Source organism: Cibotium barometz, chromosome 49, assembly GCF_041138505.1.
Source record: "Cibotium barometz isolate CiBa-2024 chromosome 49, ASM4113850v1, whole genome shotgun sequence".
Lineage (NCBI taxonomy): Eukaryota > Viridiplantae > Streptophyta > Polypodiopsida > Cyatheales > Cibotiaceae > Cibotium > Cibotium barometz.
In genome coordinates this window covers 20,514,780-20,536,827 of record NC_141094.1, presented here as the reverse complement: position 1 = coordinate 20,536,827, position 22,048 = coordinate 20,514,780, and the positions used below count along the sequence as shown (strand labels likewise).

Sequence of the window (22,048 nt, the reverse complement as noted above, 5' to 3'; positions counted from 1 at the left end):
CAGCCGAAATACGATGGTGAGAGACCTGAAGGGCTAGCCCTCCCCCATCCTCCTCATAAGCCCTGACCACTCTAGCCTCTATGGCCCAAGCGATGGTGCCCGATGTAACGATCCAGGTCGAGGCCTTGTCCATAGTGAAGGTGTGGAGAATCTGCTACCAAATTTGCGGAGCCTTCGGGCAATCCCAAAGACAATGTCGTTGAGACTCTTGAGGGTGGCCGCACCGTGGGCAAGTTGCTAGCCGACCTCCAATTGCCAACCAAGTACTGACCACCAAGCTCGTGTGTGCCATCAACCAAAGGAAGAGGGTCATCTTTCTAGGCCGAAAACTGTTACAAAGCCTCTTCTAGAAATGTGAAAGGAAACGCTGTGAGAGGCCTTGTGACTGCCAATGTGCTACTACCACCAGGGTGCCATCAGCATTTGGAACCTGCGGCCTAGCCATGTTGTGTATGCAAAGAAGGGCGCATCCAGAGTCTCCTCCCGATCTGGGGTCCAAGTCCTTTCTTCTGGGTCCCTCTGTAGGTGCGTGAGAGGTCGGTACTCCCATATCCATCGCCGCCAAAATCTCTCCCTGGCCACCTTGGCCAGTGGTGGGTCTATGTGTCACTCTTGTGCCCGAAAACCATTCACCCTCACCCTCTGCAAGGTGCAGCCCACTGAAATCCTCTAAGGGAAGCTCGGATCTCTCTAGTGTGCCATGAGATCCAATAGAAAAAGTGAGCAAACTACTGCCCTCATCTGCTCCCTGGACCGCCACGAGAATATCATGTTTGGTAAACACACCTAGCCACACTGGGGGAGTCGGGTTTGCTATAGGAGTCAACCACTCCTGAGGGATAGCTGATTTGATGTCAATGCTGAGCCTGTCTCTACCCCGGACCCCTGCCAGGCCTCTCTCCTGCACCTCCAGGGGTAATTGCCAGTGTGCGATCCAATCTCCCAAGGGACCTGGCTGGTCCTATGCTCAAGGTGCTCCATGATACATGAGGTCGGGCCCCCAACATGTGGCCACTGGGTAAACAAATTAGGGGGTTCCAGACCAAAGGCTGCTGAAGTCGCTTCTTTGAGGCTGTCGGAGTGGTCCAAGGGCCGGCCTGAGGTGATCCCAAGGTTGAAGTAAGCTCGCTGCAAATCTGTCCTCAAAAGCTGGGCTAAAACCGCGGGCCCGCACCTCTGTGAAAATCCATCTGGTACTTTGTAGCCAAGCCCCCCCTAGACTTGGGGTGCAGGCTGAAATCCGGGCCAAGAGGAAATCCTTCCAGGGCTCACCACCGGGAACGAGTCCTCTAACGATCAGCTTGCCTAGTAGGGCACAATTCTGAATAGCGGGGTCAATGAGGCCTAGCCCCCCTCTACGACGTGGCTGAATGATCACTCTCCATGCCACCTTGGCCTTGGCTGGCCTCCCGTCACTGCTGGCCCATAAGAAGTTCTAGATCAACCGCTGTTCCTGGCCAATACATGCCCGAGAGAAGGCCCAGCACGAAGTGATGTACCACATAGTGGCAAGAAGAACTTGGTTTGCCACCACTAGTCTACCTGGTAGGGAGAGTCTTGCAGAACTCCAGTATAAAAGCTTCTTCCAAATACTTAGAAGAAGAGGGGCGAGTTGCTACTTAGGAGAGACGTCGATGCCAACCTGGCAACCAAGATAGCGAATTGGAGTGCCCCTCGAGATCCACTGGAAAGCCTCAACTGGGTGCCAAGTTGGGGCGGGTGTAGAGCCTACCCAAAAACCACATGACTTGTACCAGTTGATCTGTGCTCCTGATGCGCGACAAAAAACCTCGATCGCCTCTGTGAATCTTTGGAGATTCCCCACATCTCTAAAAAGGAAAGCCGTTGTGTCATCTGCAAACTCTGAGTCAAGCAGCTCCTCCTGCGTGCGGAGGGGGGGACTCTCTCCCTGAAGTCTGGTCTCCTCGGTTGATAGAAAACTATCGGCGACGAATAAGAAGAGGTAAGGTGCCAAAGGACAACCCTGTCGTACCGAGCGGAAAGGGAAAATGTGTCGCTATGGGCTCCCGGAATGAGAACTTGGTTGTGTGAGGTGGAGTAAAGTCCTAAGACTCCACAAATCCATTGCACGGGGAATCCCATCCGGCTCATCGTGCCCTCCAGAAAGCTCCAATCCACCCTATCATAAGCTTTCTCAAAGTCTAGGAGTAGCACTATGAGGTCCTGCTGCCGCATCCTGGCCGAAGCTATCGCCTCCCAGAAGGTGAAAATGTTGTCCAGAATGCTCTGATCCTGAACAAAGCCGGTTTGAGTGCCATGAATCAAGTCCGGGAGAAAGGGCTGAAGTCTCCTGCTGATGGCCTTGGCCAAGATCTTATAGGTGGTCCCTAGAAGAGTCATGGGTCTCCACTGTCGGATCTCCAATCTGTCACCACCCTCCTTAGGAATCAAGTGTATCAAACCCTTTGAGAGCCTCTCTGGCATGGCACCTGTGAGCATAATCTCATTGAAGGCAGCTCAAAGTCCACCTTCCATGAGGTCCTAGTGAACAAAGAAAGAAAGAGACTAGAAGCCCGTGTGCCCCCGGGCATTTGCCCCTGGGTAGTGCGCTCATCGCCTTTGCCAACTCGTCCGCAGGGAATGGAGTCAACAAGAAGGACCGAAGAGGGGGGGACCACCTCTCTTGTGTGCCATGAGACCCTCTCACACGCGTCCATCACGTGTGGGGATAATGGGGCACCTGTGAAAAGAGATCGAAAGAAATCAGTGGTGATGGCTCTCACATGGGGGGGATCAGAAACAATAGTTCCATCTTGGCCACGCAGCTTGCGAATACCATCTCTCCTCTTGTGGGGGCCAACTATCTCAAAGAAATCCCTTTTGACTTTGTCGGCAGCAAGTTGACTCTCAATCCATGGGCTATCTGGGGAACGCTCTTGAAGCCGCTGTAAAGAGGCTAGGCCTCTCCTCAAACTCCGCCCCTCCCGAAATCCCTCCAATCTGCTCTGGGCTGCCTCCTGCAAGAAACCGCTGATCTCCCCTAGGCCAACATCCAATGTGCACGTAGCAGAGCCTGAGGTAAAGTCCAGTCCCAACCAAATTTGCTCTATCCTACTGTAGCTCTTGGGGTCCTAAATGAGGCTGTTCGGAATCCTAGAGCTCGCATGCCTATCATGCCTCTAGGGGTCCTCTAGGGACAGAACAACCGGGGCGTGATCTGAAAAAGTAGTGCCTACCAAGATACCAATCATGCCCCCCACGGTTGCAAGTCCACTCGTCAACGTAAAACTTGTCAAGTCTAGAGAGGTTGGGGTCGGTGCTCCTCCTATCTGATCGCGAGAAGCCAAGGCTCCTAGGGCTGTGCCCAAACTCTGGAAGATGCCAAGGGTCCTGTCCCCTAAGTACCAGTATCATCTCGTCTCGGGTAGAGTACTCTGCTCCTGAGACTGTGGCCGTGCCTCCTCCAAGTCTGTCCTCTGTTGCCTCTATCGTGTTGAAGTCACCACCCATGCATCAAAAGTCAGCCTGGGGAAGGGCCTGCTGGACTCTGCTCCAAAAGAGGACTCTACCTGCAGCGACGTTCGGGGCATACACATTGAGGAAGCCAACGCTATATCCTCTCCAATCCAAATGGTAACCCACTGCGCTCGCCCCGGGATTATGACTCCTGAGCCTGTCAATGTTGGCAAAAGCTGCTCACTGACAGAAATACGAACTCTCCCTGTGTCCCTGAAGGGCAGAAGGATGGAGACCAGAAAGTATGACTCCTACCTGGTAAAATCTTCCTGCATCGGCGGGTGTGCCCCTTAGAGAGGTGATGCTCTTGGAGGAAAAGAATGTTGATAGGTCCCGCCACTATGGCTCTCTGAAGCTCTCCTCTGAGGATGTCTCGTCTCTGAAAGCACTGAGGCCTCCCTAAATCTTGTATGTTCCACGAGACTATCCGCATATCAATCTCTATGTGAGGCGGAACCGCCCTCCACTCGTACAGTCTTGGGCGAGGGTTTAGATGGGGAATAATCACAATCTGTCCTGGGGCGAAGGCACGCCGAGTGGGCGCTGATCCTGTCCTCCATGCAACGCCACTCTGTCCGAGCGTGAGAGTATGCGTACTCCAGGTACTTGTAAGAAGGGGGAAGAGGTACTACGACATAAGTATGCATGAAAACAAAAAGAAGCACCTCCAGGCAGGAGGCCACCATCTCCCCGTCGTAGTCTCTGTGGCCTGAGCCTCCAAGATCCATCCTAGCCAATGGCCATAGATGGGTGAGTACGTCGGTGATGTGAAGGTCGTGAAGATGATGGGGGAGCTCAACCGCACCATTCTTTGGTGTAGAGGGTTTGGAGTGGTGAAAACCACACATATCCGAATAGATGCTACTGTCTCCTCAAACATATCTGTCCCTTGTGCTGAAAGACATCGGAAGAAACTATAATCCACAGGCTGCCCCAAGATCCTGGGGGCCCACCTGGGGACTCTGGCGGGAGAGCCCTCACCAAGGAGGCGGCAATGGTCATCTCCACTGGCTTGGTGAAACAATCGACAGACATAACTCGCTGGCTGCCTTTGCTCCGGGTCGGGGGTTGCTGGAGCCTGGGGGTCGACAGGAGTGCTTTGGAAAGGTGGGGGAAGGGGGGGGGAGGGGGGTCTCTGATGCAGAGTACGAGGTTGAAGGAACTGCTGCAGGTAAAGACGGGGGCGAGGATGGAGGAGGAGGAGGGGGAGGAGGCGAAGGGGGGCAGGGGGCGGAGAGGCTGGAGAGGGGTGCTGCTGGGAGAGATCCATCGGGGAGGAAGGCTGTTGGGAGAGGCTCACTCGGGGTTCAGTGGGGTCTACGGCCTCATCGGGCACTGAGAATTAGGGGAGGGATCTCGACGGGGAATCGGTCGCCAAAACGAAGGGGCTGGAGGGGCCCCTGGAGGGGCCCGCTTAGCGAGTGGAGGGGGCCCGTCGACAACGGGTGGGTGCTGCGATAAATGCTCATAACAGTTCTTTGACAGAACCGAATCCTCTTGTGCTTTGCTAGCTTGGCGCACGGTGATGGTGCTTAGCCCCGGTGGTCGGCTGATGGCCCGGGCGCGGGCTAACCATTCGCCACGCTCCTTAAGCTATGTCATCCGCAGCCGAGACCTAGTGCTCCGCTGCTTGAGAACCTGCCTCTCTCTCTACCCCCTGGTAAGGATCTGAATGAGAAACGAGGGGGGGAACCAATGGGGGCAGTCTCCTGGACTGACGCCGAGGGCAAGCTCTGGCTAGATGGCCCATTTGCCTGCAAATGAAACATTGGCCTGGAGGGCCTGAATACTCCACTTGCTGAAGGATGGGGTCTCCCCAAAGGCGTGGGATCGATATAACATGTGGCACTGAATCCGGCGAGGCAAAGGGCGGAGGCAGCAGTGGGGGGGGATTCCATCACTCTCCCAATGGCACCACCAATCACCGGGAGGAGAAGAAGGTATTCCTTCCGAAGGCTTGGGAAGCAAACTGTAACCGGGAAGCCCAACACGCTAGCAAGTGGGTCAGACGTAGGGTCGAAGCCGTGCTGCCACCCTGCACCATATGCAATGCAAGGGGGCTCAGCTGCATGACTCGGTCTGACGCCGCTGGTGAGTCGAACTCCACCTAGTAGTAGCCACGCCCCAGAGGTGAATGTCCGTGATCTTTGTAGGCTCACCAATGAGGCTCGCCTGTAAAAGATATCTGAGTTGTTTGCGTGTGGGGCAGCTACCAACAATTTTGCAAACCAGGGGCCTCTAACGCTGCAACAGTCGTGGCAAGGATCTGAAGGTCCGCTTCGGAAAAGGATAAGCAAGCAACGGCGGCCTCGGTCGGGGATGACGGAGCGGCTGCCATGGAGTCCTCCTGGGGGTGAAGACCAGAAAATGCGGAAAACTTGCCAAGATAAGAACACCCGGAAGATCGTGAAACTCAACCTGCAGCAAGTGGGAGAGGAAAGAGATACGGAGGCGGGAAGGCGGGGAAACAGGAAGAGGAGGAGGGAAAGGGGGGGGGGGTGGGTGGAGGCGCGGGGGCAGAGATGAGAGGGGGACGGAGGGCAGCAAAAAGTAAACGGGGAGGGGGGCAGGGCAGACACAGGGAAAAGGGGGGCAGGGCGGCAATAGGGGCAGCGAAGGGGAGGGGGAAGCGGGTGAGGCTGGCGAGAAGGGGGGGGGGGGGGGGGGGGGGGGGGAGCTCAGAGAGAGCGCTCACAATCCTGCCGAAAAAGTTTCTTTTTCTGATTCTTTATTTCGAGATCTCAACTCTCCGGAGTTATAAGGCATTCTACCCCATTCAAAGGGGATATAGGCTATCCTGTAGTTCCACATTGTCCATTGCAAGGCTACCGTGTGCTACTCTGTGCTATTCCACTATATTCGAGTTCTGTGTTCACTGTGTCATTCCGTCCTAAGGAGAGTGTTATCCCCTCACTGTGACCACTGTAGGGTGTGCACGGTGCAGTGAGTGGTGATTGTAACTGCTGGTTGGTAGTAATACAAGTGGAGTGCATTATTCTTGTGCGTTGTTCTTTACCTGTTCCTTGCTTGTCCAATTTAATTAAGTATTGCTTAAGTAAGTGTGTTATGCCATTGTTTCTTCCTATTGTTCTATCTTGTGATTCCCGTGGACAAATTGTTCAAGGCTGAACCACCATATCCTCTTAGTATACCTGGACAACCTGAAGGTACACTAAAAATTTGGAGCTCAGACAGAGCGCTCACAATCCTGCTGAAAAAGTTTCTTTTTCTGATTCTTTATTTTGAGATCTCGACTCTCCGGAGTTATAAGGCATTCTACCCCATTCAAAGGGGATATAGGCTATCTTGTAGTTCCACATTGTCCATTGCAAGGCTACCGTGTGCCACTCTGTGCTATTCCACTATACTCGAGTTCTGTGTTCACTGTGTCATTCCGTCCTAAGGAGAGTGTTATCCCCTCACTGTGACCACTGTAGGGTGTGCACGGTGCAGTGAGTGGTGATTGTAACTGCTGGTTGGTAGTAATACAAGTGGAGTGCATTATTCTTGTGCGTTGTTCTTTACCTGTTCCTTGCTTGTCCAATTTAATTAAGTATTGCTTAAGTAAGTGTGCTATGCCATTGTTTCTTCCTATTGTTCTATCTTGTGATTCCCGTGGACAAATTGTTCAAGGCTGAACCACCATATCCTCTTAGTATACCTGGACAACCTGAAGGTACACTAAAAATTTGGAGCTCAGAGAGAGCACTCACAATCCTGCTGAAAAAGTTTCTTTTTCTGATTCTTTATTTTGAGATCTCAACTCTCCGGACTTATAAGGCATTCTACCCCATTCAAAGGGGATATAGGCTATCCTGTAGTTCCACATTGTCCATTGCAAGGCTACCGTGTGCCACTCTGTGCTATTCCACTATACTCGAGTTCTGTGTTCATTGTGTCATTCCGTCCTAAGGAGAGTGCTATCCCCTCACTGTGACCACTGTAGGGTGTGCACGGTGCAGTGAGTGGTGATTGTAACTGCTGGTTGGTAGTAATACAAGTGGAGTGCATTATTCTCGTTGTTCTTTACCTGTTCCTTGCTTGTCCAATTTAATTAAGTATTGCTTAAGTAAGTGTGTTATGCCATCCTTTCTTCCTATTTTTCTATCTTGTGACTCCCGTGGACAAATTGTTCAAGGCTGAACCACCATATCCTCTTAGTATACCTGGACAACCTGAAGGTACACTAAAAATTTGGCACGCCATGGAGTGTTATGGTGTTACAGTGTTGCAGTGTTATGGTGTCATGGTGTTGGAGTTATAAGGCATTCTACCCTGTTAAAAGGGGATATAGGCTATCCTATAGTTCCACTTTGTCCATTGCAAGGCTATCTGTGCCACTCTGTGCTATTCCACTGTACTAGACTTCTGTGTTCACTGTGTCATTTTGTCCTAAGCAGTGTGTGTTATCCCCTCATTGTGACCACTGCTGGGTGTGCACGGTGCTGTGAGTGGTGATTGTAACTGCTGGTTGGTAGTAATACAAGTGGAGTACATTAGTCTTGTGCACTGTTCCTTACTTGTTCCTTGCTTGTCCAGTTTGATTAAGTATTACTTAAGTGTGTTATGCCATCGTTTCTTCCTAATGTTCTATCCTGTGATTCCCATGGACATACTGTCCAAGAGTGAACCACCATATCCTCTTAGTGTGCCTGGGCAATCCGAGTCCCGACCTGCTACAGCTACACCAAAAATTTGGCATACCATGGAGTATTATGGTGTTACAGTGTTACGATGTTGCAGTGTGGTGGTGTTACCGTGGTACTGTGTTACAGTCCAAGACACTCCAAGTGGACCATCGGTCAGCGTGAAGATTTTGGAGCACAACACTCCAAGGTAATTAAGGCATTGCATCCAAGAAGATGCACGCCGCTAGACCTGTGTGCATCTAGCACCTTCCAAAGATAGGAGATACTCACCAACGGTCACTGATGGCATCTTCGTGACTCTTTGGAGTTATAAGGCATTCTACCCCGTTCAAAGGGGATATAGGCTATCCTATAGTTCCATTTTGTCCATTGCAAGGCTACTCTGAGCTACTCCACTGTACTTGAGTTCTGTGTTCACTGTGTCATTCCTTCCGAAGCAGAGTGTGTTATCCCCTCACTGTGACCACTACTGGGTGTGCACGGTGCAGTGAGTGGTGATTGTAACTGCTGGTTGGTAGTAATACAAGTGGAGTACATTATTTTTGTGTACTCTTCCTTACCTGTTCCTTGCTTGTCCAGTTTAATTAAGTATTGCTTAAGCGAGTGTGATATGCCATCGTTTCTTCCTGCTGTTCTATCGTGTGACTCCCGTGGACGTATTGTCCAAGAGTGAACCACCATATCCTCTTAGTGTACCGGGGCAACCCGGCACTGCGACAGCTTGAGGGCTGAGTGGTAGGGTTAGGGTTTGGGATCCTTGGTAGACATATATAAGTGGCTTTGTCTGATGATGAAATTGGATCAGTGGGTTTGATAATTCCTTGATCATTCCTATGCAGGGAGGACTTCAAGCGCTTCTGGATGCCATTGCTGATAAAGATCCAGACAAAGTATCTATAAGGCTGGTGTCTTCTCTTGAAACAGTAGCTCAAATTGAGCTTTTGCAGGTAGATGTTATGCAAATGGGGAATCTGCCTATTGTTGTTGCACTGCAAGTTTCAAATACACCCCAGATGAAGATCTGATAATTATCTGTACTCGTCTCACGAACTTTAGAAGTAAGTCCTTTATATGTGCCATCTTATGTATAAGGTCTTTTTTGAACAGGCTCCTGGCTTGCCATATCTTGTGCCCAATGAATATCAACGGTATCCAAGGTGAGAGCAAGGAAATATGATCCTCTAATTGACTGGAATAACAGGTTGCAGTGTCTTTTGTTTTGACAGTCTGGGTTACCTGAGACTTAGACTCCTCAAAGATTATCTTGTTTAGAATTTGACAATGGTTCTGAAGTTGATTGGCGTGTTAGGTAGTGTCATTTATTTTTGCTTGCTCTTAGGTTAACCGGACGTGCTACAGTCGAGTTCACAGTAAAACGAGGTGATGACTCAACATTCACAGTTGCAGCAGGTGGTGGGCCAAAGGACAGAGGAACAATTGAGGTGAGCTGCAGAAAACTCATTGGCAAAATTGTATTTACCTCTTTTTTTGGTCTCCTTTTAATTGAAGGGATATCTTGAGATGAACACACACTGTTTGCATGCAAGATCTGGCTGCTTTTATAAGAATGATAACACACATACACATTTATTTGTGCAAACTAGACAGTATGTTGTGCTGTTTATTTTTTTGTATGATCTTGTCTGAGGAATGTTTTGTGAAGGATAGTAGGGAGGAAGAACAAGAATGCCATGCTGCACTAGGACTGAACGCTCAAAAGACACCGGAAACTCAAGGGTCCAGATAAATTTGAAATTTAAGCATGTAAAAAAGTCCAAGATGAAATGCAGCTACATCTTTCGGGTGTATACATGGGTCTACGGATTGTGCAGGAATCCTAACCTTTGCTCGGGGGAGATTGGTGGATGCCGATTGCAGTTGGGAGGTGGGCTAGCCTACTACGTCATGATTTGGGTTAGTGTTTTCAGCTCTGTTTAGGGTAGATTTTGGGAAGGACTTCACAGATTGGGAGAGGTACATCCCTATGTCGGATTTGCCTATAATAGTTAGTGCTAAGCATTTGACTATTGGTTAGAGTCCGTTTATGCTCATGTACGGATATCAACCTTGTAACTATGGAACCTAAGGGTGTTAAGATTGATGCGGCTAGAGATTTCTTAGCGAATATGCATGAGACACTAGTTAGTGCCGGGATTCTATGAGAAGTACTCAGAATAGAGCATGGTTTTAGTGAAGATGTATTTTTATTTGTGCAATAGACCATATCTCCCACAAGCATGTAAATCTTGCAAATCCAAAAAGGCTATTACTCTCCTCTATTGGACCAATCTTTTTACCCAAAACCCAATGGGACCATGTACATTGCAGCCCAAAAATGTTCCCCCCCCATTTAGAGAGGTGTGTCCAAAAGGATCTTAATGCCGGGCAATCCCAAAAGGCATGCTTGAAATCCTTGATGGCTGTTTTGCATCTTGGGCATTTCCCTGAGGCCATATTTCTGATCATCAGCTTACAGTCTAACGGAAGAGCCCCAACCATGATTCTCCACAAAAAGTCTGAGCATGTGTTGGCAGTTTGGATCCCCAAATTCTTCTGCATCTAGATTCCTAGCATTTGTCCGGCCAAGCAACTTTCCATATTGTATTGAAATGTTTAAAATCTCTCTTCTCTTGCATTAACATCTGATAAAACTTGGCAGTTGATTACCGACCAAGGGGAAGTGCATCTATCCATCCCCAATCTTTGATCCACCTTTCTGTAAGCTTAGAAGTATTGACAGTTAGCGTCTTGAGCTTACCAATAATTACATGCAATGATTCTTATCAAATCTTGAGAGACCATACATGACAGATAGTTGATCCTCAACTCATAGTCATATTCAGAGAAAGCTCTTCCAAGGTTGACTCTGCTGTAGAAAGGAGGTCAACATTTTTGGCATTCTCGCGATTGCATGTGTTTCCATGTCTAGGATGCCAATTCCCCCATCCTTCTTGGGTTTACACACCTTCTGCCATGCCAAGAAGGAACATGGTCTCTTGCCCTGCTTATTCTTCCATAGAAAAGCTTTAGCATAGCTTAAAGCTCTCTTCCAGAGGCATGCTGTAAAATCTATACAAGGAGTAAAGAAGTGAAAGCATGCAAACAACACCATGTTTACTATTACTACCCTTGAATGAAAGGGAAGAAATACGTTGTCCCAAGCTCTAAATTTGGCTATGAATTTGTCCATAAGCCAGTCCGCTGTGTCTTTACCTGAAACATCCACTCCCATGGGGCATCCCAAATGTCTAAAGATCTGGCCTTTGTTCACAACTTGGCATCCCCATCTGGTTACATCAAAGGATTCATCCTCGGTTAAAGTGATTAACCTTGACTTGTGAATGTTACATTTGGAGCCAGAAGCATCTGCAAAGACTTGCTCAATTGCCAAAGCCTTTCTAACATTATCATTGGATGCATCCAAGAAGAGAAGTGAGTCATCAGCAAAGCATTGAATCACCATCTGCAGTTCATCATTCACTTGTAGACCTTTTATTTGATTTTCAGCAGCTGCCAACTCAAGAGCTAGAATCAAAGGATGAGAAATTACAGCAAATAACAATGGAGCAAGAGGGCAGCCCTGTCTGACCGACCTTTTAAGGTTGAATGAACCAACCACAAAGCCATTGAGCATAAGACTTGACTTAGCACCAAAGCTAAGCACATAAATAATGTTTGAGATTTAAGGGTCCAAAACCCAACTTGGCAAGCACTCTGCTAAGAAATGACCAATGGACTCTGTCATATGCTTTCTCTAGGTCCAGTTTGCAGCAAGCTCTTTCCCTAATAGGCCTGTATATATGTTGTCCATTATGGATCTCCCCTTAATAAAGCCATGTTGTCTAGGGGAAATCACCTTTTGCAATAATGGAGTCATTCTCATTGCCACAACTTTAGCTATGATTTTATACAAGACTGTAAGCATGGTGATTGGCCTCCAATGTGAAAAACATTCGCAGGCCACCTGTTTAGGAATCAGTTTGATTAGCTCTTCCTTCACACTACTCTCCAATTGTTGATGCTTGAAGGCCTTATTCACAATGAAGGTGACTGGAACCTTGAGATATGACTAAAACTCGAGGAAAAACTCCACAGTAAGGCCATCCCAGCCAGGGGATTTATCCTTCCCCATTACTTTCAAAGCATTCAAGCATTCATCTTCTTGGATGTTCCTCTCAATCCATTTGGCTTGGTCCAACTCCATTGCCTGAAGGATAATGCCCAGAAGCCAATTTTCAGCAAAGAATCTTTCCGTGGACTCATCCTCCTTCAGGCTTAGAGTATCCCCAAGGAATGCGGTCCAAGCCGTAGTCAATTCCTTGGGGTCTGAGATCATTTTACCATTGCTATCTCTAGCCTTGGAGATGTATTCTCTATCCCTCTTCTCTTTGAGAGCTTTGAAAAAGAATTTTGAAGGGGTTTGAGCTTGACCAAAGTACAGCTTTCTTGACAATAATCTCCCTTTTTGAGCTCTCTTGTTTTTTTTTTTTTTTTTTTCCGAGAAAAGATCCTTTCATTAGTTATGTAAAAACGCCCGTAGGGCTACAAACGATCTCTCCTGCTCCTAAGAGAGAGAAGAGCAGTGAATACATCATGGCAGCCCGGGAGACTCTCCCTAGGTGCTGCAAAATACAAGCATCAGTATAAAGAACTGAGCGGCTAAATCATACAATAGGGGGGGGGGAGAGCCAAACAGGTGGCCTGTAGTGCCAACGGGGGGATCCCGTGTGTAGGGTGTAGAACGGGCCGCAGCGCCAAGTGGAGTGAAAGGCCTGGCGCCGTAAGATCGCCTCATCTGAGTCTCCCCGGATGCGGTCGTACTGTCCTCGCAGGGTGTGGATCAACTCCTGCCAAATCCCCCGAACAGTCTCTGCTGGTGGCTCTAATCTCCCCTCAAAGGCCGTAAAGCACCGAGCCCTCCAGGTGAACCAGATGGTGAGGCTGCTGAGGAGCTCCCATCGTAAATCCCTCTCCCGTGTCCAGCTGGCGGACGAGAAATCCGGTGCCGGAACCAGGCGAGGCTGGCCCCTAATAAATCTGATGGCCTGACTGCCCTGCTCCATCTCATAGCCCATAGCAGGCCCTGACGAAGTCGACCAAGCAGCGGCACCCCACGTAAACATACCCTCTGGAGAGAGGGGGGCCAGAATACGCAGCATCCGCAGCCAAATCTGTTGTGCCTGAGGGCAGTCCCAAAGGCAATGTCTCTGTGTCTCCATAGGGTGGCCGCATCGGACGCAGGCCGCCGGAAGACCGCTGTAAACAAGCCAAGTGCCAACTGCTGAGCCCCTGTGGGCGACCAGCCACTGAAAAGCCGAGATCCTGCGGGCCTGTCGACTAGCCCAGAGCCGAGCCCAGAAATCCTCCAGGAACTCCTGTGAGAGTCCCTGCAATCGCCAATGCCCCGCTGCCGCTGGAGAAACCGTCCTCCTCGCCGTCAAAATATGCCGCCCCAGCCGAACAGTATACTGGAAAAAGGTGATCTCTGTGGCCTCAAGGGATGCATAAGGATCATGCCACTCGTACTCCCCGGGGTCCCACTGTAGCCGGGCCAAGGGGCGCGCTGCATATGCCCATATGCGCCAATCCGGGAGCACATCAGCAGGGTCGGGGTCAATATGCCACTTCCGAGAAGCGGCAGCCACTACCCGAATCCTCTGAAAGGTGCACTCTGCAACCAAAGGCGACTCCACCTCCACTCTCTGGAGTCTGCCCTCATCCTGAATCTCATAATAGAGACATCTGCCATCCTCAGTGCTAGCTCTGACAGCAATCAGGATCTCCAACTGTGTAAAGGCTCCCATCCACCGTGGGGCCACTGGCTCGAGAGGTGTGAACCACTCCTCTGTAAGTGCCTCCTGAATATCATCCCTCATAATCAACCCCCCTCTGAAGTGACTCAGCCTCTCCACCTGGGTCTCCTCTGGTAGACTGCAGAAAGCCTGCCAGTCTCCGAAACTACGAGCTGGGCCTGCCGCTAAAGGTCCCCAGGCTAGACGAGGCCGAGAACCCAGCATATGACCCTGCTCCGTACGAACCGCCGGGCTCCAGATGAGCGGCTGCCTGGCCCGCTCCTCAACACAAGAAGGAGGCCGCTGAGAGAGCCCCGGTCTCAGCAGCTCCCAAGCTCTCAGGATACTCAAAGCAAATCTGTCCTCCCATCCTCTACTGAGGCCTGTCCTCCTCATCTCTATGAAGATCCAGCGAATCTATGGTGCCCAAGTACCCCCTGCAGGGGGCGCCCGAGCCTGCAGTCGCTGCAAGAGGAGCTCTTTCCAAGGCTCAGCGCCTGGAAGCAACCCCCGAACAATAAGCTTCCCCAATAAGGCTCTACTCTGATCGACTGGATCTATAATGCCCAAACCGCCCTGAGCCAGCGGAAGTGTAATAACTGCCCATGCAACCTTTGCCCGAGCTGGCTGACCGTCCCGCCCAGACCACAGAAAGTTCCTGATCAGCCTCTGTACCTGGCTGATGCAAGAGCTCGAGAAAATCCAGCAAGACGTAATGTACCACATGGTCGCTAACAGCACCTGATTTGCCACCACCACCCTCCCAGCCAAGGATAGTCGAGCTGTACTCCAATACAATAGCTTCTTCCGAATGCTCAGAAGAAGCGGGGCAATCTGCTGCTCAGGTGACAAATCGAGGCCAATCTGGCATCCCAAATACCGCACTGCTGTGCCTGGAGGAATCCATCTAAAACCGGGGTCCGGGCTCCATGCCGGAGTGGGAGCACTACTGATCCAAAAGGCCACTGTCTTGCGCCAATTGATCAATACTCCCGAAGCTGCACTAAAAACCTGGAGCGACTGCTCTGCCCGAATAAGATTGGCCTCTTGGCCATGCAAAAATAAGCCCGTGTCGTCTGCAAACTCAGCATCAAGCAAATCCTCCCCCCGGACTGGGAGCTGAAGTCCTCTCAAACCAACCTCCTCTGCCGTCAAATACATACTCATAGCCTCCGCAAAGAAGAGAAAAAGGAAAGGGGCGAGAGGACACCCCTGACGGACTGATCTGGTCAGCTCAAAACTCGGCCCCCGACCTCCTGCAATCAGCACCTGGCTGCGAGCTGTGGAATACAGAGCTGCCACCCCTCTGATCCATCCTGGCTCAAAGCCCAGGCGAAGCATAGTGCCCTCTAAGAATCCCCAATCAACTCTATCGTATGCCTTCTCAAAATTGAGAAGCATCACGACCAAGTCCTCGCCAAGAAACCTAGCTCGGGCCGTCGCCTCCCAGAAAGTAAAGATGTTGTCAAGGATACTGCGCTCCTTGACAAATCCTGTCTGAGTAGCATGAATCAACTCCCCCAGGAAGGGCTGGATCCTCAAACTCAAGGCCTTTGCTAAGACCTTGTAGACAGTATTGAGGATCGTAATAGGCCTCCAATGCCGAATGTCATCTGATACTCCCTCCCCCTTGGGGATAAGATAGATCAAGCCCTCTGAAAAGCTCTGCGGCATCACCCCAGTGTCCAAAACATGTTGAAAGTCCCTGCGGAGGCCTGGCCCCAAAAGGTCCCAATAGCGCATAAAAAAGGCCGGCGTCAGTCCGTCCTCCCCTGGGCAACTATGTCGCGGCAGGACCCTCAAGGCCTCGGCAAGCTCAATCTCTGACAGAGGCGCACCTAGAACTGTACGCATATGGTCTGTGACCCTCCTCTGCACATGGGCCCACACAGTCTGTCTGCAAACATCTCGATCCTCAGTGGCTGGCTCCGCTGAAAGCAGGTCACTATAAAAAGCAGTGGCAATGGCTCTGATCTCCCCGAGCTCAGTAGCTATCGATCCATCCGGTCTACCAAGCTGGCGGACTCCTGCTCGCGCATGACGGGGTCCAGTGATCTCAAAAAACTCCCCAGTCACTCTATCACCAAGCTGCGTCCACTGAGAGGCCTGACGACGATAGTAAAACTCATGTCTCTGCTCCTCTACCTCTCTAACCTCCTGGCGTGCCTGGCTCAGCTGGGACGCCACCCACTCACATGCAGGCTGCTGCTCCTGAAGGCGCTGTAGCGAAGCAAGGCTGCGTCTCAGCCGTTGCTCCCGCTCGCGAATCTCTCCCAGTCGTGTCAAAGCTGCAGCGTGTAGAAAAGAGCTAAGATCAATGAGTCCCTGGGCACACTGGCCCGCTGCATCCTGGTCAGAGCACTGACTATCATGCCAGATCCTCTCAATGTCCTCAACGAGACTGGGATCTGCAAGTACCCTCTCTGGGATCCTCAACTGCAAGCTGGGCTCCCGTGTCCCCTCCTCCAATGTCAATATAACCGGCGCATGATCTGAAAATGAGGTGCCAGCGAGAATGCCGACGGAGCCCCCTCGCTCCCCTAACCAATCGCCCACATAAAAGCGATCAATCCGTGATAGATTAGTCCCTCCCTGCCGGCGATCCGACCGAGAGAAACTAAGACTGTCCTGAGACCGGGAGAAAGCCCCATGCTGCCATGCATCAGTGATCCTCAGTGACATGCAAAACCGGTCCCAACCTGCAAGCTCCGTGCCGTGCACTGTAACATGACTGCCTCCCACCCTATCTGCCGGGTCCTCAAGCATGTTGAAGTCTCCCCCAACACACGAATGTGCGGCCTCTGGCAATGCATCTGTAACCTGAGTCCAGAACTCTGCTCTGGCACTAGCATGATTGGGCGCATAGATGTTGAGCACACCCAATAGCTCATCATGCATCCTCAGAATGACATACTGTGCTCTACCAGGCACAATGATCCCTCGATCCACAATGGCCTGCCGCCATACATCTGCAATAACCATGCATACTCCTCCCTGTCCACCCAAAGGACCAAACCCTGCAGACCAAAAAGTGTCCCATCTACCAAGCATCACCGAACCATATCTCCGGATCCTGCTCTCACCCAAGTGGTGCTCCTGCATCATCAAAATGTCAATGCTGCCACCAACCAGGCATCTCTGAAGCTCCTGCCTCAAGCAACCTCGATAGCGTATAAAGTGTGCTCCGCCAAGGCCCTGTACATTCCATGAGATGATCCTCATGGATGCCCTACTGAGGTGGATGCTGTCTCAGCCGTACGGCGGGCCTTCGCAAGCAGCTTGGATGGAGAGTAGTCCCCATCCGAACGGCTGCGAATCTGCCCACCCGGTGTACTGCAAGAATCCCGGATCAGGCGCCAGTGGCTATGGCCCATGGCGACTGCCTCCTGCTCTGACAGAGAAACCTCGTGTATACTCACATATCTAGGGTCGCGTGCCAAGTCTGCCACTATGCGCACGACCAAATGCCGAATCCCTGAGGTATCCACACTCCCGGGATCCAAGAAAAAATGAGCCAACTCCCAAAGTCGGCCTATCACATCAGTCACCTCCAGATCGCTCATGTGGTGAGAAAACTCAACTGCTTGAGTCTTCAAAGTGCTGAGAGCAAGCTCTAGAGTCCACTCCCGATCACAAGGTCCACATAGAGGGAACGAGAAGGCCACCGCTGAGTCTAGTGCCTCCTCCCCGCGGGCCGGAGGTATCACTACATGAACTCGAATGGGTGCTGGCTCATGGGGGCCCTCTGCTCCAAAAAGCCGTGTAAAGGTATAATCAAAGGCCTCCGAGCGCTGTCTAATGCCAAGGCGACTCAGCCGACTACGGATAGATGAAATCCGTGAGGCCCTAATCGGCATAGGTCTCCTTTGTGATGCTCGAGCGAGGTCAGTGCTCAGCGCTCTCCGGACTGCAGGTGAGCGCCAGGGTCTCCCGGGAAGGTGAGGCGGGCGGAGGGGGAGGAGGGGGAGGCGAGGGAGGTGGAGAGGGAGCCGCTGCCGAAACCGGAGCGGGGGCAGGAGGAGGCGAAGGTGGAAGCGAGGCGGTGGGAGGGGACGGGGGTGGGGGGGGTGAAGGAGAGGGAGCTGGCATCTCCTGGTCCTCGGTCGCTGCAGGGGTCTCCTCCTGAAGGGGAGCAAAGCTGTTCCTCACGGGAACCCAGTGAGGCTGAGACTGTGGCTGCTGCTGCAGCGGTCTCTGTGCGTGCTGCTGTGGCTGTCTCCCTCGGCGGCGCCCCTGTCCAGGCTGCCACTCCGAGGTCTCTGTGGCCTGAGCAGGTGTCCCTGAGGCAGCCTGCCGAGCCGAATCTGTGGGCGGGCCATCAGTAGCCTGCTGCTGTGGTGAGGGTCGAGGTCTCCTGCGAGGGCAGGCCTTGGCCAGATGACCGACCTGCCTGCAAATGAAGCACTGGTTCGGGAGCCCCGAGAACTCCACTCTCTGATCTATCCACCCCCCCCCCCCTATCCTAGGTAGCTGAATGACCTTAGGAAGGGAGGAGATGTCAGACACCAACACTCTGACCGAAGGTAGCCCAGCTGCTCTGGCCACCACTGAAGCTGCTGAGGGGCCCGTCTCTAGTACCGAGCCCACCAATGCTCCGAGCCTGGAGAGGAGCGGAAGATACTCCCGGCGGAGACCAGGGAAACAAACTGTAATATGGAAGAGGCGCTCTCCTTGCTCCGCCGCTGCTGGGTCAAATCCATGCTGCCAAGGTCTGAAGAAAGCCCGAGCACCCCTGATGTCCAGAGGACTCATGGCAAGGACCTTGGCAACGCTCTGGGCGGCCTCGAACTCGATTTGATAATGGCCCCGGCCCAGGAGCTGTACATCCAGGATCTTGCCCACATCTGCAAGAAGGCGAGCCTGAAGAAGATCCGTGATCTCCCCTCTGCTGGGGCGAGTGCCGACTATACGGCAGATGGTGGAATGAGCCTGGAGGCGTTCCACCTCTGCAGTGAGGCTCGCTTCCTCTTCCGGCGAAAGAGAAAGCCTGATGGGGATGTCCTCGGGGGCGGGCGAGGGGGCTGCGGGTGAGTCCCTCTGAGGCGAGGCGGGAGGAGTCTCCATCAGAGTCTGAAGCTCAGGCGAAGGCGAGGCGAATGCGGAAAACCTGCAAGAAACGGGCTGCACCCAAAGAGGCGGAAGACCGGATGAAAATGAAGAAAAACAAAACCCCCTGGGGGTGAACAACAGCACGAAAGAGGAGGGAGAGGGGGAAAACGAAGGAGAAGCCCTGAGGGGGGGGGGGGCGGCAACAAAGCGAAAGGGAGGGGAGGCGGGGCGCTGCTGAAGGGGGGCGGGCGCGAACAGGCGGAGAGGTGGGGGGCGAACAGGCGACAAAGGGGAGGGGGGGGCGAACATGCGAAGAGGGGGTTGGGGGCGAATATACGAAGAGGCGGCTAGGAGGGGGGGACGAAATGGCGAGGAGGGGGGAGGCGCAGCAGCGAGGCAGGAGGGGGCGCAACAGCGAGAAGAGGGGAGCGAAGGCAGGCGGGGGGTGAAGAGGCGAACAGGCGGAGAGGTGGGGGGCGAACAGGCGACCGAGAGAGGGGGGGCGTACAGGCGGGCGCGCAGTGCAGGGTGGAGGCGGGAGCTTCAGCGAGCTACGGGAGCCATCGCTCTCTTGTTTTCTATGTCCTCCCACATACTTTTACATTTGATAAAATCTCTCAACTCTGCTTGTGACAGGGGTCTGGACTGTCTAATCAAAATCAAAGCATCCCATTCCTCCTACAGTGCTTCTTGTTCTTTTCTCCTCTTTGCTGCCATGTCCTTTCCCACTTTTCTGATTTAGCATTGCATCTCTCCCACAAATTTAACCCATGCCTGGGCATCGTGATAAGCCCTTACTTCCAACCTTGCAATTGCAGCTCTAGTTCCATCCACAAAGGCATCTTCCCTGATGAGAGAATGATTTACAATGAGTTTTCTCTTATGAAAAGGCAATCTATCCTCAGCCCAGCAATTATTGCTCTCCCAAACCCACCTCAGGGGAAAGTGATCAGAAGAAGTGGTTGCGTGGTCAACCCATGCATTAAAGGTGCGAGGGATCCATTCTGCATCCTTGTTGAAATAAACTCTGTCAATCTTGGAAGAGCTAGAAATATACTGCAAGCTTAAATATGTATGTCCCGGTGTAGAACTCCAATCCCCAGGGTCCCAAGCATCCACGAGCCTCTTTTGCATAATAAGCTCTTCCCATTTGGTTTTCTCCGAACCCATAACTACATTGTTAGACCCTAACCGATCCCTCTGTCTGACCACCATGTTAAAGTCCCTAGCCATGATCGATGCTTTTTGATTGTCAAGACCACAAATCCATTCCCACATCTCCTTTCTTTCTTTAGATGAGTGTGCTCCGTACACATTAATCAGCCAGAATTGTTCATCTCCCTTGGACACTTCAATAACCAAGATTCTGCCCGAGGGATGGTTAGCTATCATTGTGGGGTTCCATGAATTATGTACAATTGTCATCACCCCACTGTAACCATACTCCAACCCCCGATAAAAAATCTTCATTCTCTTGAATATCTGATTCCTCTTAGCTTTCTTACCATAGAGTTTATGCTCCTGCAACATACAAGCATCTAGCCCCCATTCATTTATGTGATCCCGAAATGCATCCCGCTTATGTCTAGCATTCAATCCTTTAACATTCCAAGAGCATCCTGAAAGTCCCATACACTTTATTGTGGTTGAGAGTCCAATACTCTCTCCTTTCCCTCCTCAGAATCTCTTAGGACCTCTGTGCTATGCAGAACCTTTCTTGACATCTGAACATCAAGATTTGAGGGCATGTCTTGCATATCAGACTCCTCCTAACCAAGGATTTCAAATGCATTCCTCACATAGATAGGGGGGGCAGAGACGGTTTTGTTTTTTATACTTCCCCTGTTGAAGATCTCATGCCATCTATCTTCTTGACTCTCCTGGACCATTTCCTCTAAGTGGGGCTGAAACTTATCTAACATCTTTGCTTTGCCTTTCTGTTCTCCTATCTTGCCAATATCCCTGCTGGGAACCTCAGAAGTAAGCAAAGAGGTCTTTCTTCTCCGGTAGTATGTCTGCTCTAATGCCGGAGATTGTGCTGTCTTATGTTGTTCAGAGTTTTTCCTTTCCTTGTTCATTTGTCCTTTCTCTGGGGTTAAGTGCTTGCTTTGCCCAGCCTGCACTTGCCCAGCCTGTAATTGTTCTTTTGCTTTCATGCAGTCCCTCGCAAAATGGCCAAATTTTCCACAATGGAAACAAGCCCCTGCAAATGAACCAAAATGTAAGCTAATTCTTAGCTTACCATATTGACCCAGGTTTATATTCATTTCTGAGGGGGTGGGAACCTCTGTATCCCAAGTAATGCAAACCTTTTTTGAGCCCTTTCCAAGGGATGGATTAGAGGGAACAAATAGGGGTCTTTCAAGAGCTTTCGCAAAATCTCCAATAGAGGGCCATAGCCAAGGTGGAAGGTCCACAAATTCCACCCAGACCGGACAATCATTAATGAGCCCATTATCCACATTGAAGCATGGGTCCCATGGTAAAACATGGATAAAGCTTTTCATAAAAAAACAGCAGGGCCTTGGCAAGCACCTTGGGAACCCAAGTGGGATCAGCTAGAAGGACATTGTAGTATCCTTTTTTCAGATAGAAGATCTCTCTAACCACGGGTGCTTGTAGAATCTCCTTTTCCAGCCAGCCCTTAATCTCATGTCTGGAAAGAACCTTCCCTGTACAGTATAACATTAACCCACAAGAGGCAAAGAGTGCTACTTGGTTGTCCACAAATTTAGAAGAAACAGAAACTTCTACTGAATTTGGAGAAGATTCTCCTCTCTTTCCCTCTACGTGTTGAACTTCTGACAAGCCTTTTTCTTGTAGAGATTGATACATTCTCTTCTTAGCCCACTCAATACTTTGACAAGCCATGGCATCAAGTCCAAGAGAATCCATAAAAGATTTATTACCTCCGTTCACCTTATTAATGGCTTGTTTGACCCTAGCAAAGGCATCTCGTCCTGGACATCAGCCCATTCCTTCATTTGCATATCTTCACCAATTACTCGAGATGGCATTAGGCCAGTCATGATAGGTAACTTTCCCACTTCTGTCAGATTGCGTTGCACGTTTGCAGGTAGA

The 22,048-nt window shown here is 51.1% G+C and overlaps 1 protein-coding gene across 2 annotated transcripts in view; it reads left to right on the top strand.

Moving 5' to 3' along the window:
- Positions 1–22,048, top strand: part of LOC147610383 (Cyclophilin-like peptidyl-prolyl cis-trans isomerase family protein) — an 87,841-nt gene that overhangs the window by 31,010 nt on the left and 34,783 nt on the right. For both annotated transcript variants that reach the window (XM_086786396.1, XM_086786398.1), the window contains exons 5-7: positions 8,966–9,073; positions 9,234–9,283; positions 9,466–9,568. In XM_086786396.1, coding sequence (XP_086642522.1) covers positions 8,966–9,073; positions 9,234–9,283; positions 9,466–9,568 — 261 coding nt within the window. The remainder of the gene's footprint in view (positions 1–8,965; positions 9,074–9,233; positions 9,284–9,465; positions 9,569–22,048) is intronic.